This window comes from Oenanthe melanoleuca, chromosome 2 (genome assembly GCF_029582105.1).
Source record: "Oenanthe melanoleuca isolate GR-GAL-2019-014 chromosome 2, OMel1.0, whole genome shotgun sequence".
Taxonomy (NCBI): Eukaryota; Metazoa; Chordata; class Aves; order Passeriformes; family Muscicapidae; genus Oenanthe; species Oenanthe melanoleuca.
Window position 1 is genome coordinate 130,295,157 of NC_079335.1, and position 16,316 is coordinate 130,311,472.

General features: G+C 36.0%; 1 protein-coding gene across 2 annotated transcripts in view; it reads right to left on the reverse strand.

Moving 5' to 3' along the window:
* The window catches only part of NEBL (nebulette), a 244,932-nt gene that overhangs the window by 67,771 nt on the left and 160,845 nt on the right, over positions 1–16,316 (reverse strand). The window contains exons 3-5 of one of the 2 annotated variants that reach the window (XM_056484450.1): positions 13,896–14,000; positions 11,427–11,537; positions 5,114–5,224 (exon numbers count right to left, since the gene is read on the reverse strand). The exons of the other annotated variant lie outside the window; for it this stretch is intronic. Of the exons in view, the coding sequence (XP_056340425.1) occupies positions 5,114–5,224; positions 11,427–11,537; positions 13,896–14,000 (327 nt within the window). The remainder of the gene's footprint in view (positions 1–5,113; positions 5,225–11,426; positions 11,538–13,895; positions 14,001–16,316) is intronic. 2 annotated transcript variants of the gene reach the window in all.

Consider the following 16,316-nt stretch of genomic DNA (forward strand, 5'->3'; position numbering starts at 1 on the left):
AAGAGGCTCACACCCTGACTGGAATTCCCAGGCATTACATGGCACCCTTGCTCAACCTTCAAAGAGCTGCTATGAGCAGAGGCTCAAGAATTTCTCTACTCTATGAGGACCACAGGTCTACAAAATTTTTTTTCCAGCTGACTTTTTGCTTAAGGAAAGTAACTGAGCTAACAATTTGAGAGCAACAGTGAAAGACCTAGATGAAGAGTCACAGCAGACCAGTGGGAAATGCAAGTAAGAAGGAGCAACTAAAAGGGGAAAAAAATGTGCCATCTTGGATTTTGAAGCTGAAAACAGTAAATTATAGATACCAATTAAATTTAAAGCAGGTTTCTACCCAATTTGACATTGCAATAAAAAGTGGTTACATTGTTGAATATTTTTGTGAAGCAATAATTGGAACAAAACCATTTCTCATCTTTAATCCCAAATGTGATTACAAAGTCTGAACTGTAACTGGTTTTTGCAAAGCATGGAGAATATTCAGGGCCCACTCATAATTAGTAGACTGATTTTAACAGGGCCAAACTGCAAGTTTTCATAAAATGCATGAGGATAAACATGCTGATCCAGTAACTCCAGCAGGGTCTGGAAGGTGCTTCACCCTACATGAGTATCAGTGGAATGCACTTCAGTGCCATAAAGTAAACAGATTTCTAACAAAACATCTCAGACTGTCAGTCAATAATCAGCAACTTCTATATGGTGCACCAAGCAAACCTGGGTTTAAGAGATTCAGACCTTTCCTGAAATCCTTTATATTCTCATTTTTCCAATACCAAAGCTATTCCAAACAATACATAATAAATTACTAAAATATGCACAAGCAGCTATGAACACATTTTGCCCTCTTAAGGATTCAGCAAGAAGCTGGGCACACCTGTCTGCACAAGAATTTGTCTCTTACTGTTTGTCCCTGATTAGCATTTTCTAAGAGCTGTTAAGTCCACTAACTAATGGCCTGTCAGCTGTGCCTCTGCCCTCTTTCCTCTCATCTACACTTCAGGGTCCATCAACACTAAGAAAATGACTAGCTGGTGACAATCATCATTGGCAACTGCTTTCCTAATTCCTACTCCAATGATGTTGAAAACTGTTTTCCGGCTTGTGTAAAAGAGACAAACACATTTCTGGCCCATTACAGATGGATGCAGTTATCCTTTCCAGTAATGGGCCTTAAAATTGATTGGTCCCAATTACATCAGGAGTAAACATCATTTTCAGCACCAGTTGAAAGTGATCCAGGGGGACCCACTGTTGACAACCACCGTCAGCAGAAAGTTAGTCAGTGAAAGGTGATTTTTCTAACACAGGTACTGAACAGAGAGCCAGGAGAAGCTTGACTTTACCATGATCTGCATCAAAACAAACATTAACATTTGGGTATGTTACTGATGGCATTTAAGCACATCCAGTTTAAGACCTGCTGATTTGGTCTGATCAGAAAGAATGTACTTTTTGTGTGTGTGGGGATTGTGACTGCACAATATCCTGAACATGAAAAACATCTTACTCCTAAGAAAATATAGACATCTTAAATATTCAAATTTAGATGGTGAGTGAAACATATAAATTATCATTACTGACCTCATATGGAGTGGAAAGTGTATACATATATATCAGAAGTTTGCCCAACTGTCAACTAACATTTCTAAAAAAGCACTGTTTTGTAGATAAAAGATACCAGGGCTTTAAAATCAGATGTGCAAACTGCCTTTTAAATGTCCATAGATGAGTGTACTGCAGTTTTCTTATCTGTAAAATCAGAACACCACATCCTTATTTCATACCATGTAATGTTGTCAGGAGAATCAGTCATTTAACAAAACAGAACATTTAAACTGCTGTAATATTTAACATTGTTTTCCTATCCAAAATGCCCAGTGATGGACCAGGTCATGGAACAGACAAAATTATGATGCACAGCTTTGAGTACTTTTATCAAATGCTATGTGCAGCTTCCCCATAGACAGAACATAGCAAGTGATTTCTTTGATTTAGAAATTTAGCTGTCATGTCATTTCACTGTTCAACTACATCCTTCCATTCACATGATACTCAGATACACATAAAGCAAAACTCTGTTTTGTGACATGACATTGTTTTAAGATCACCACTTAGTTTTGGTCCCAAGTTGGGAAACTTCCAGATGAGTTAACTGATCAGCTAAGCATGGACAAAGTAGGCTGATGGTCCCTATTCTGCTCTTCTGAAAATGACTTTGTGTGCCAAAGTCACATCATTAACATGCACTTCACAAAACACAAACACAATTTCTTGAGAAAAGTACTCTGGTTTGGATAAACACACTTCCCTTCAAGCATTATGTAGTATTTAAATTCCTTTAAAAGTATATTTCCTGTCCTTGGAAAAGTCACTTGTGTTCATTTGAGAGCAATTTTCTTCAGTCTAAGTATAAAAAAGAGGAAAATTATTTTTTTATACATGATCACATTGTTCAGGAGATTTTACAGTATTTCCCTGTTACACAGTTTCTGCCCAAACATGCAGAACATGTTAATGATACTCAAAGTGGTGTGAAGGCCTCCAGCACAAATGTGTGGTAAGTTGAATACAGTTTTTAATTTCTAAAGGAAATTGCACGTTTCACAGAGTTGAGTATAAATGTCAGCCTTATTTTAAGGCTGAGTAAATAGCCTTAAACACATCCTAATCCTATTAGATGCAGACCCTGCATGTAAAGGTTGAATTGAGTTGGCAGAGCATTGTAGGTAAACATGCATTCTGCTCCCACAGGTAAACTGTACTGAGTGGTGGATAAAAGAGCTTTGTCCTTCTAGCTCCCCAGTATTTTCCCTTCTTCTTCTCTCCACTTTCCAAGCTGTGATTACATGGATAGCCTGAAATAGTTTGGAAAGACAAATGCTCCACATCTGGGATGCTCACTGTTCCGTGTTCTGACTCCAAGATGAAAACTCACATGGTTCTTAATTAAACCTGCAGTTACAAAAGAAGAAATCCACAGCTATTCACCATGATGACCAAATATTACCCACAAGAGAAGTGTGATTCTGCTGAGCAATAACTGGACTTACATAACTTGCTCCTTTATGTGTGATAGATATTTGCCCATTGTGCTGCAGCTATTCATGAGCAACCAGAAAGCATCTGCTCTTAAACACATTAAAATAACTGGTTAAAGTTTTGTGTTGGATTTGGATGACTTATTTGATTTTTTGAAGTTTGCTGGGCTGAAAATAATTTCCCTCATATTTTTTCATTATTTCTAACATGCTGTTATAAGTTATCATTTATCAAAACATCTTCCCCTCCCATGTTTTCCTTCATTTCCTTTCCTTTTTTTTTTTTTTTTTTTTTGCTTGTTTTAAGGGTGAAAGATGACACAACTGATTTTCATTTATCCTCACATCTGTAACCTGCTCTCCTTAATTCTATTAGCAGGTGACATACAGCTGTAGAAGGGGAATAGATTTTGCACTAGCATGCTAATCCTCAAACTATGATGAATTTCCTGCAGGAACTTGTCTCATATTCCTCCTAGTCCCACCACCTTCTCTGAGAGGGATTCACATCTCTCTTTCCAGCATTATTTCCTTTCCTAGCAGTCCACCTACTGCTAGGTAAATAAAAAACCTCTTGCTTCTGGGGAGAGACATTCATGTTCCCAGTTCCTAGGCTGTGTCAGTGTGACACCCTGATGTTTCCAGCAGCAGAAATGGACAGTGTTTGACAGGAAGAGGGAATTCTGTAATCAAGGCAGGTTGCAAATTACTACTGGGAATTCCATTGCAGGTATTTCCCAGCAGAAGAAAAAGTTATTCTTCAAACATAATGCTTCCCTGAAGTTTTCCAGCAGCCGTTTAATCAGCAACCAGCTGTCAAGATTCTGCACACAGACATATATCTAGCATTGACACTTAGTTTTCAGCCTACATAACCTAAGAGTGTTTGTTGCACTGTTAGTAGGGGAAGATAGGGTAAAATTAAGATAATTTAAAATTAACACTCAAGCTATGTTTTCTACATTATTAGCAGCAAACAAATATCCCATTTATCTAAGAAAAAAGAGTTGTAAAATTACATGCCTACCTCAATTAATTTGGTTACCTAAACAAGAATGGGACTGAATCATAACTTTTGAGGTTATATATCAGCTGTTCTTAAAAGCTTTGTGTACCCCTTAAAATGGCATCACTATTTTAAACAATCTCCTCCTAAAATTTGTTTTTCTCACAAGTAAGCTTTTACAAAACCTAAAACTAACATAAATTTTTCTTCAACTTGTGTCTGTATCATTCAAGACTGATAATCTGAGCAGCATTTCTGCCCCAAGCAGTGATGCACTGAGCTAGTATACACTAGCTTGATCATGAAATCAAACCTGACTTGATTCTAATAAAAAATGTAAATACCATTATTAGGCTTTTATATTGAACTTCAAGACAATAACAAGCAGCTGAAAAAAAAAGAAGCAATCAACTTTCAAAATATTGCTAAGTACTCCTAATTATTTGTAAGTTATCTAAATAAAACTACAAGAACAAATACTTTGGTCAAATGGCATAAACCAGCACAGGCATCAAATTGAACAATATGGCTTAAATTCTGGAAAATAAATCACATATTAGTCTATTAAATTCTTTTGAAAATTCACTTGATATATATTAATGAGATAGGAACAAACTTATTCATAGAAGTGTGCAAGTGCAGGGCAGAAACTGCTCACTTGTCTCCTCTATACAGCACCCCTGAAGATCTATCTGAGTATTGGCAGATTAAGACACTGAAACAACACTGGTGTTCATTTAAACAAAGATCATTGTACACTTTAAAAGTAGCTACAAGTGAATTCAGAAAACCTGTGCCTGCAAATTTATTTCAAAGTGATAGCATTTAGTTACTATTGATAAACAGTAACTTTCCACTGCAGTTCAGAATAAAATTCACATACGGTTACCCACAGCACATTTTATACACACACCATGTCCTAAATTACTTCAGAGCAAATAATTTATAAAAAACACCAACTAAGGAAATATGGAAATATTCCATGCCCAATTCATTTCAGTAAGCTGTAACAGATGTACCTACCCAAAACAAGCACACTCATTTCAGATGGGGAAATACTTACATCACTCTGGTGTTTGTTGACTTCCATGGCATGTTTAACATCTGGAGGTTCCCTCATACGTGCATAGTCTGAAAATCCTTTCTCAGCATCATGTTTTTGTTTATAGAGAACCTGAAAAGAGCAACATTATACTTTAGTGACCTGAGAAAAGCAGGTATAGTAACATGAGCTAGGTTGAACCTAGTGGCATAGTAAGTTTCAGGAAGAAATTTAATAAATAATTAAGCTCCTTAATGGAATCAGAACACTGAAACGAGAGCAGCTTCCACCCAAAACAGAGGGATATGAGGCACAGTCAGAAGAGAGATTTCTCTGCATCTGTTATTGCAAAACATGCATGGATACACAGGGTGAAGAAATAGTAATATACAAAACAGAAAATTAAGCTTAACAAGGTGAGAAGACAGCCCAGAGAAAAGCATGAGCAAATGCCACCTTTTTTTAACACACTTGAAGCTATCACCTATATAATTATTCTCTGTTTTCAGAAACAAAAAACAATATTTTGTGCATTTGTCATAAACAGTTTCCCATTTCCATTTCCATTGCCCAAAGTTCTATTTCTTCCACTGTTGGGAAACTACCAGCGCAATATGCATTTTGACTTAGCCCCAGGTTCATAAAGAAAAATAGTATTTACATTCAATTGTCATCATGGTAAATGAAAATGGAATTGAATTGTGAATTTATAAACACCTTTACTTTTATAATAGAAACTGAACTCAGTGCTGGGCATTCATCCATCTTTCACTGTACAGTGTTATACTTACATACACACATTCATATACTACAACTGCCTGAAAAGCTGATCTTACACTTATCCTTGTCAGAAGCTTTTAGACTTATATTAAGGAAAATTCACCAGGCTTTGATGCCTAAAAAATAGCAAGCATCAAGAAAAATCATTTTCTAATGACTCTCATGAGTAAGCATTAAAATAATCCATAAGCAGATAGCATGTATTAAATAAGATAGAAAGCTGATTAGGAGGAGAAGGATTGACACAAAAACCCATGATAGCAATAAAAGAATTCTGTGAAAGCTTAGAGACAGAAACTCTCAACTGCAGAGATTCAGACTCTTTTAGGACAGGATACTAGAACTGTGAGAAAATGCTGTATCTGTTTTTGTTTAAAGCAAGATTTCATCTGAGTTACAGAGCAGTGTGCCCAAAGCAATATGTTAGTATCTGCCCTGACTAGCTCAGATTACAAAATGATATACAGGCTGAGAGATTAAGACAAGAAGGGGGGAAGGGTATTTTTGCACTGCTACTAAGCCAAAGTATCAAATCAGGAACTTTAAAATGTGCCACCTCCTTGTCCAGGGTAAGGCAATCAGCCTTCTGCAGGAACAAACACAGCTGACAGTGGAACAGAGTCCATGATTGCTTACCCTGGTCACATCTTGCAAATGCAAAAGCACATAATCTTTAACACCACTGAAGCACCACCAACAAATGACTCTCTGCAAAAGTGTAATTACTACACAAACCTATGCCACAAAAACTCTTTTCCTAATTCTCCTTGCTTACACTGCCGCTTGTAAGATGTTCTCCACTTAATGCCATTATGAACAGAAGACCCATACAGCTACTTCCAAAATCTACTAATTTACAGATATTTTATCACATTGCCATTTTGCTGGTTCAGCAGCTCTATTTTTCCCTTTGTGAATGGGCTATGTAATCAAGATATGAAAACACATCAACTCTCAGCATGAGAAATTTAACAGAAATTACGAGTATCCACTGTCTTGGGAAAAGATGACCATTTCTTTAGCTTAATGTAGCAATATTTCACTTACTTTGGCATCTGTTCTTCCTATCTTTTCCCATTATTTTCATTAACTCACTGAAGTAGTCTTGATGCAATCCTTGGCTAGGAGAGGTTCAATGGCTGTCTAGTTTCATTTGGGACAGTTAGTGCAGAACTATCCCCAGATTTGTATATCACTTCCAAGTAAGCATGAAAAAATATTTGTCATTATTTCATCAGTATTCTTAGAACCATTATTTTACAGGTTAGTATGCATACATTCATTTCTCAACTCATGCTGATTTTCAAGTTTTAGCTAAACTGAATTTCCTTTATCAAATCTACATATGAAACTACTCTACTCAGAGATCAAGCATTATAGGTCACTGACATAACCTTTACCCTGTAGTGGTGCCATTTATTAACTTGAGAAATACAAGGCAATTATTTAAGTAGGTATGAATTCAGATTGAACCAATTTGTAAGTACTCATTTTTTATTTTTCTTCTGTCTTTTACACCAGTGTGTCAATAGGAAGCTGCATTAAGGAAGGTTTTGAGCTCTTTTAACCTAGCTCTGGCTGACCCTGTTTCAGCATACATTAAACACTATTACATTTTTATTTTCGTATTTCCCTTTATAGTCAGTAAGATGGGCTCTGACCTTAAGATCCACAAAGTAGGATTTTGTAGGAGGAAATGTACAAGACCAAAAATGTCTTTAATCTCCATATAGAGAATTAGATTATCCAATGTATTTGTGTAGAGCAGAACTATAGAAGTCCAGAAGACTAATACCTGACACCATAAAATAAAGGAAATCTTGATTATGACATTTCCTACCATCAAAAAAAACTGAAAAATTACATAAAACAATTTGATAATGTGTAATATGATTAGAAATGATGCAATAAACATGAAAATTTTTATTGAAGTAAAAAAAAAAACCCTCTGAAACTTCCTCAAAGTTGAAAACACTGCTTAAGATTCTCTTGGTTCATTGCCTTTATAAAGAAAGGGGAAATATTGGTCAACATTGACTCTTTGAGATATTGCCCTGTGCAAAGTAGAAAATTAAACTGCCTTCAGTTTGCTTTAGATTATCCCTTTTAGATAAGAAGAAAAACAGTGCAATCACTTCTTATGGCAGAAATAAAGTGATTTAAAAAGTGATGAAGTGCATACTTTTTTTTTTCTTTGTTTCCTCCCAAGCAATTTTGAATACCTTTATCATTGTTTTTGATACCTTACTTAAAAAAATACTGTTTTACATAAGGAAATATTCAGCATATTGATCTTCAGACAAGAAAAAGACTTGGCACAGAGCTAGCAATGATCAGAAATTTCCCTTCAGCAATATTTTTCATAAGAATATTGCAATTTTTCAAAAAATTTCCATTTCCTTGCAGAAAAATCAAAATGAAGGCACCCTGCCTAGACTGCTCTCATCAAATTTATTTTCTCAGTGCAGAAAACAGGGAAATTGGTGAGAGCTTTGTAGGCTGGTAAGAAGAGTGAAGTAATTCAGTGATGACAGGGACTTCTCCTCCTTCTCCTCTTTCCAGCTTACCCTGGGGACAACTATGACAAAAGTGAGAGAGGCAAATCTGGTTGCTCACTCTCAAGAAAGGCATTTAGAAGGCCACAGTCAAATTTTCTGTGAAGAAGGAAAAATTTAAACTGATAAAAACCACCCAAGTATGTGGAGCTGTGAAACTTCTTTTCCATTTTCCTGAAATATGTTTTCCCCTAAACAGCATTGGGATATTTTGGTAAGTTTTGGATAGATGTCTTTCTCTTTGGGTATTTATTTCCTTCTTCATGACAGTTCTACATAAAACACAAAAGAGCAAACATGGGTTTCATGCAAAAGCCAGCAGGAATCTTGTTCCAGGATTTCCTGAGTATCTTGAAGAGAGAATTAAGTGTGATTCAATGCAGCTAATATGGGGAAGAGGTTCCACAGGAAGAGAACCACATGTGCCAGGGTGCTGTACTCTCCATGACAGCAGGATCCTTATGTCAGTACTGACACTGCAGGGCAGGACCCCTGAAGAGGGAGATCCTGGCTCTGCTGAAATCACTGACAATTGCCACATGAGTTAAAGAATGAATATGTGGTCAGTGGTGATAAACCCCTGAGAAAAACAGGAAATCTCCCCTAGTTGTCTCCAAGTTGCTAAATCATGTGGGTGATATGAAATGGTGTATCAAATGACTAAACTGGGCTAGGTATAGGTAGGCTGAAGACAGGGCTGGTGGACAGCAGATCAGCAGCACCATTTCAGGAGCAAACTTTGCATCCAGGGAGAGCCCATTTGCAGAGGACACACCTGTGCAAGGAGATGCTCTGCCAGAGGCAGCCCAGCCTGTGCCAGCAGGCAGCACTGGGGGAACTCAGGGGCTGTCTTCCACACCACGATCCTCTAGTGCCTGTGCACCTGCTCAGCACATGGGGTGAGGATCCTGCCAAGAACAGGGGACCACAGAGCAAGGAGAGTCCTGCTTGATGTGCCCACAAAAGCATTCCAGCCCAGCATGGCATCCAACAAGCATGAAAAGGGAGTTCAAGGTGCAAATTTGCTCTAATGTGGGTAGGGAGGACACACATTTTCCACTTCTCAGGGCAAATCAGCACCTATTTTAAAATCAAGTTACTCTAACTCAGAAACAGTGCTGTGTTGCAGCATCTTTTTGGAGCAGAGCTGGAGCAATGGCCAGCTGGTGCTGTTCACTCTCCTTCCTGTGCCATATCTGCAGTCTCCTCCTGAAGTGATGACCTGTAAATTCACAATCCCAGCTCGACAGATGCAGCAGAAACCCCTTCTACCATACCCTGACCCAGCTGAAATCTGAAATCCTTGTATTAGCTACTTAGGTACTGCAGTGATAGGCACAATATGGATTAGATTTGAATACTGTGGAGAAGATTTTTCACTAGAAAATCCCCTGAGATCTCTCTCAAAGTAGCATTAAATTCAGGTCCATTGCAGCAGTAAACCACAAGTTGGAAAAATGTGTCAGCATATCTTTAAGTTTTATGGTATATTATGATTTATAATGCATCTATTCCTAAGGGGATAGTATGAATTTTATGGGAAAAATTTCTGCTTAAATATAACTCACCCTATATGGATTTTTTTTCTCTAAAACTGTAGGATGATGGAAGAAAGCCTTCAAAAACTACCAAATAAAAATGTCAGTCTTTTTCTTAAAAGGGTTTTTTGAGGAATCAATGGTTTCATTTTTAGTTTCAGTTATTTATCTTTTCTGCCACATCACCAATGTTAATTAACCTCATTTGTGTACGCTAATGTAGAATGTAATAATTTGGAATGAATTTGGGAGTAAATCTGTGGCAAAATAGTTAACTAATGTTTTATAAATCAAGCTAATGGCTGAAAATGTTATACAAGTTTAATTCCCAATTTATTTTTACTGTAATTCCTCTAATCACTCACTTTACAATGAAATGTCACATAAATGTCACTTCAGCTACTGTGGTGCTTTAACTTGTGTATGTATATGTTCCTTTTCAAGCTCTGAAAACTAAAATATGTGTTATTATATTTGCTTAATATAGCCTTGACTAACATAATGCTTTATTATCAAAACATTTCTCCACAAGCTGTCCTGAGATTTTAGTACTTTCTTTTTTTATTAATATTTTCCTTTGTCTGCAAAATTATTCACTGCATTACAAGAATGCATATTGAGGGACAATCAATATTATGGATTTAGAAGCATGTTCCCTTCACACACTGGCTGTAATAAACTATATGTAGTTGAAATCTTTAAGAGAGGAGAATGAAATAACAGAAAAACTATGGAAATGCTTGGTGGACAGAAAGCCATGACCACCTATCCAATGTAATTCTCATGAGTAACAATGAAAATCTGTAACCTCATTCATATTACACAGATTCAACATTCCCAATTTTACAGAGGTCAGTGGAAGTGAAGGGTCACCTGCCTACTCTTAGAGTATATTTTTGAGCCCTTGAAGGCAACTGAACCAGAATTTATTATTTTACTGGTCGTTTACAAGCTTTACACTATGTTCAATATACTTGATTTCATATTTTAATTCCATAAAATTTATTTTAAGTAGTAGTATGCAGATCATCATTCTACCACTAAGTGCCTTTAGAAGTCATTAAAGCAGGTTTTTTTTTTCTTTTGCCTTCAGCATCAAACATTTTCTATAGCTAATACAACATCCAACTGGAAAAAGTTATACAAGATTCATTAATTCTATAAGGACCCTGCAATGTCACTGAATTCAATAATTCCTTATTGCATTCATGGATTTCAGTGGATGGATGAATGCACTACCAGCTTTTAAATGTATATTTAACAAACATAAGTAAAATTGTCAGCATTTTAAAAATTAGTAGTTTTTGAAGTTAAGAAGTTATGGTGATAAACTCAAAGTGGTAAGCTCACCCAAATAAATCAAGCAATCAATCAAGTGTACACCAGAATATTTTGTTCACAGTGTACCTATTCTGACACACAATTAATCTGAAAATCACTTTTGCAATTCTAAAGTTGTACCTTGCTCTGAAGGTGCATTAATTCTTTTGCAAATACACTGTCAATTGTGGCTGGCATCTGCTGATAAAGAGAGTTGGAAAGGTCTTTCTTAGCAGCTCCTTTATACTTCACCTAGAGGGCAGAAAAAGGTGACACACAATGTAAGAATGAAGATACAGTAAACATACTACTTATTTTTTCTAGTAAAATGGCACAAACCAGACCTGGAAAAATTTAATGCTGTCATTAACTTTCAAACAAAAACATCTTTAATTAATACTTTATGGGGATGTGTCTAATTCACAAAGCAATGCAAAATACCTCCTAATTAAATTCAATAATTTTGGTGGAAATACAAAATAAAATAAGCAAGGCAGATTTTTCTATCCTTTCTCAAATCCAAAAAATAACTTTTTATCTTTCTCTTTTCCAGAGTCCTGAACAATGGGAGTAAATGAGAGGCCAACCATAAATATTTTACCAACTAATAAGTAGCAGCAATTAAATGTAGCTAGAAAGGAGAGGAACATTGAAGTTTTTAGTATGTCTGCCATAATTTCTGTTTCATCTGTTCATATTACAGTCTCATTTGTAAATTACATTTTATTTATCCTGTATTTCCTCCAGTATTCAGTATTGCCAGCTCCTCACAAAGAGATAGCAGAAAAATTGCTCAAAATGTGTGAGGCTTTTGCTTCAGATCTAAGTCTTTCAAATTCATAAAACAGTAATAGCAACACTGCTGTGAAAGTTATCATAAATACCAAAAATATTTTTAATGGTACTGTCTAATGCCACTTATTAACTGTGAAATATATAGTTCTTCACCAGAGGCTAATTCCCCAAATGTATTATATGTATATATATCAATAATTTGCTGTAACATTTGTTGCTGTTCCCCAACACAGAGGGCTCTTTTTCACTTCAATGGCAAGGCTGTTAACAATGTCAGCATCCAAGATTTGCAAATGCAGGTTATGGGACACTAGAGGTCAGTAATTTACAAGATAAACCATCCATCACATCATTGGCTTCAGGTAATGCTGCAACAAACAGGCAGAGTGCTCAAAATTGTGGTACTATCAAACCTAAAGGGTCTAAAATTTCAGAATATTTTTATATCCCTAAATCTTTGATTAATAATTAGCAGCAGATGCTCTGGAATTAGACAGATGGATTAAATAAATACTCTCTATATACTGTCTTTTTGTACACTACAAGTCTGTCTCTTATAAAGTGCAATTACATCAGATTTTCCCTTGGGACATGCCACTCCTCAGAAAACAGGAAGGTAAATACAAGAAAAGTATTCATTAGATGCATTTATATTGAAAGCTACACAGCAAATTATTGTATATCAGAAAGAAAATTTAAAATGTATGTAAGTTATGTAACCTCAGACAGCAATACTGGAACTTTTTTATTATAATCATAAAAGTGGCACAAAGAAAGGCACGAAAATTTTAATTTTTTAAAAGGTCATAGTAAAAGAAAAATCACTTAGAACCAGCAATTTCTAACCAAAGCCACTCTCTCTCAGGGGAAACTGCTGGTGCTTTTCTTACCTGTGGAAAGTAATCAGAGATGCAATGCTACAGCACCTTGTACCTGAGACATGAAGAGCTGGCAGTAAATGCTGCTCTGACACTTTGGAACCTGTTGATCTTTCTTTGCCACCACAGCTGTGTGTGTGTGCACATGTCACAGGTGTGCAGAGATAGATAGATAGATAGATAGATAGATAGATAGATAGATAGATAGATAGACAGACAGACAGATATAGACAGAGAGATAGAGATACAGATAGAAATACAGATAGAGATTCAGATAGATTAGATATAGATATATATATAGATATATAGATATATAGAGATATAGATATAGATATAGATAATAGATAGATAGATAGATAGATAGATAGATAGATAGATAGATAGATAGATAGATAGATAGACATAGATTAGATATAGATAGACAGACAGACAGACAGACATGCATGCAAGTGTTGAGGCATCCCACAGATGGCACTGACCTGATGTCTGCCCCAGGCCTCTTGCTGAAGGAGGACAGGGATGATAATATGGAAACATTTTCCTTGTCTCCTTCTGTTTGATATCAGGCTGCAAAATCTCCACAGCAGGGAAATTTTGCACAGCTGTAATTTGCAAACCTCATCACTGCAGAAAAAGTAACATTCCTTTCCTACTCCTCAGTTTATCCACACATAAAATGGGATGGCTAGGACTGGCTCAGAACAATTAATAAAGTATCTTCAAATCCCAAAATAAAGGTGTTATGTAATTCCAAATTATTATTATTATTCACATTACAGTTTACACTAATTACAGCCTTTTAAGTCACTTCAGCTTTAAACAGAATTATCATTTGAAATAAGCTATCCTTCCCCCTCTAAAAATCACAGTATTCAACTGAAAGAGTTTTTAGGAAGGATAAGAAGCCAAGAAAATTCTTCAGTCTTTTAGATCTTACCTCAGAAATAAAAGCACCAAGGCTTTTCACATGCTTTAGCTGCGGGGTGTCAGGTACAAATATGCACTTGCCTTTAGATTTTTTAAACTCTTCTTTATAGTGTATCTACAAAGAGGAGAAAAAGAAGTTTAATTGTGCTTAAAAACACACACAAAGAAAAGTAAACATTGGTTATTACGCTTCCTACTTTTTTTAATTATTTCTATTTTATTTTATTCATGGATACTATGCTGGGCAGCTTGCAAATACCTCTGGCTGGATCAAATTAAACCATAAAGGGAAGCTGCCAATTCTCACGCACATTACCAGGGCTATGTGAAAGTCACAGAACTCTTTAATAATGTAGATGAAAAAGACAGGATTTTTCTCTACATCTAGAGCACATTTTCACTGCTGTTGTAGATGTTTTAGTGTCTCTAAAGAAAGAAGACTCGAATAATTGATCTCCTTGATCCTGGATCTCAAAGATAAAAATTGTTTAACTTCTAACACTGACCTAGCAAGAACAGAATCTGTGTAACACCATCAAATGCCCCTTTATGAATCCAAGAGTTACATTAATAAATTCAGGCAGCCACTGCCAAACCATTGCCCACAAAGCACCCAACAGTCATGACATTCAAGTAATAACGAAACTTATTTAAGACCAAACAAACTTTAAATTGAAGGATTTTTTAAAATGTGTATGTACACAGGAAACTATGAAAAAAAAACCAACAAACCAAAACAGAATACTATGACATATTTAGCAAAAAGAAAAACCACACTTTTTTTTGACAACCAACCTTTTTCTTACAATGGGGCAAAATCTATGGCCAGGTATAATAACAACAGGAGTGTTGATGAAGTCAGACTTATTGTTTTTATTAGCGAGATTGTAAGGATAAAATCCATGGAAATAGCTAACATGTAGGAGCATTCTCTATATGAGAACTTTAAAAAAAGAAAGATAGTGAATTATGATGAGATGGACTAAATAAGTTTTAAAGCCAGACACTTTACATGGATAGCCTTAGATGTTTTCAGTGACTTTTTTTCTTTGTACAGAGAATTGTTTAGATCAATGCAAATTGAATTATTTAGTACTAAGCTTTCATGGTTATTATCTGCTACCATTTCTCTAACCTCATTTTCACATTCTGCATAACAGCAGCTTGAATTTATGCACTCTAGACTTGCTGACAAGCACTGACAGAAGCAATATGATCTGCATCTGAGCATTACAGAAATATGCAGCCTTAATATCCTCTTTCTCTGAATCCTTAATGGGTATCACAAGTTCTAGTCTATGCTCCCCTACAGGGAGCTTTCTAAGCATAGACTTAGAAAACTTACGAGAAGGATGGCAGCTTACACAGAATCAGCTCCTGAGCTTGTGTCTACTGAAAAACTGATTAGATAATGCCAAATTCATCTCAAACTCATGACTGCTTAATCCTCACACAGGAAACTATTTTGGTTGATATTGAACTTATTCAGATTTGGACTACTGAAATGTCCCTTCCAAACTTCACCATCTTCTTTTGTGGATCACAGTCTCTTTTTAAAAAAAACCTTTTGGTGAACAATGGGTGTAACATTACTGTCATGACTTTACTCAGGGACTCACAAAGCCAATGGTTCATGGAACCTCATCATCATACTCCCAGGTAATTACAGAGCAACACACAAAAAAGGCATTTTTATGATAGACATGAGGAGGCACTTACTGTTCAACCTGCACACATGCATGGGAAGTTTACAGAGCTGACTGTCTATGGGTGAGTTTGATGACATTCCCAGTAAAAACTCCTGTAAAGCTGTGACTCTGGCAGAGGAGACAGAGTCTTGCTGCTGGTTAGATAAATAACCCACAGACATCTGAAAGCTGACTGTAATTATATCCATTTTAATTGCAGAGTAATAATTACATTCAAGAACCAAACACGAAACCTTCCTAAGGTTTCTCTTAACTGGGGGGAATGACAGAACATGACTAGAAGAAACAAAGCTGCTCTGCTGTAGAAGTCATGCTTTCAAAAGAATTGAAAGCAGCAAATGACTAATGCCACCTCCTTAATCTTTTATTAGTCACATTTGTTATAGTAACCCATAGAAGCCACAAAATGCACACAGAATCAAATAGGCAATTTAGAGAGAAGATTTGGTCAAATTCTGATCCAACAAACTCCATTCTGCTGTTGTCCACTGTGCTTGGAATCAAAGATGGAAGATGAAATGGCACAAGTATAATGAAGATATGACACCTGCAGTTATAAAACATATTTAGTGCAAACAATGCAAGGAAGATGTTCAAGAGGTTGTCTATGATCGAACATAACCAATGGCTGGAATGAACAGGCAGAGAAGCTAAGATTCCTCTTCAAAGTCTGTAATTAAAAATTCAGATGTCTGAAATATTAAATAGGAAATTTTGCCTGC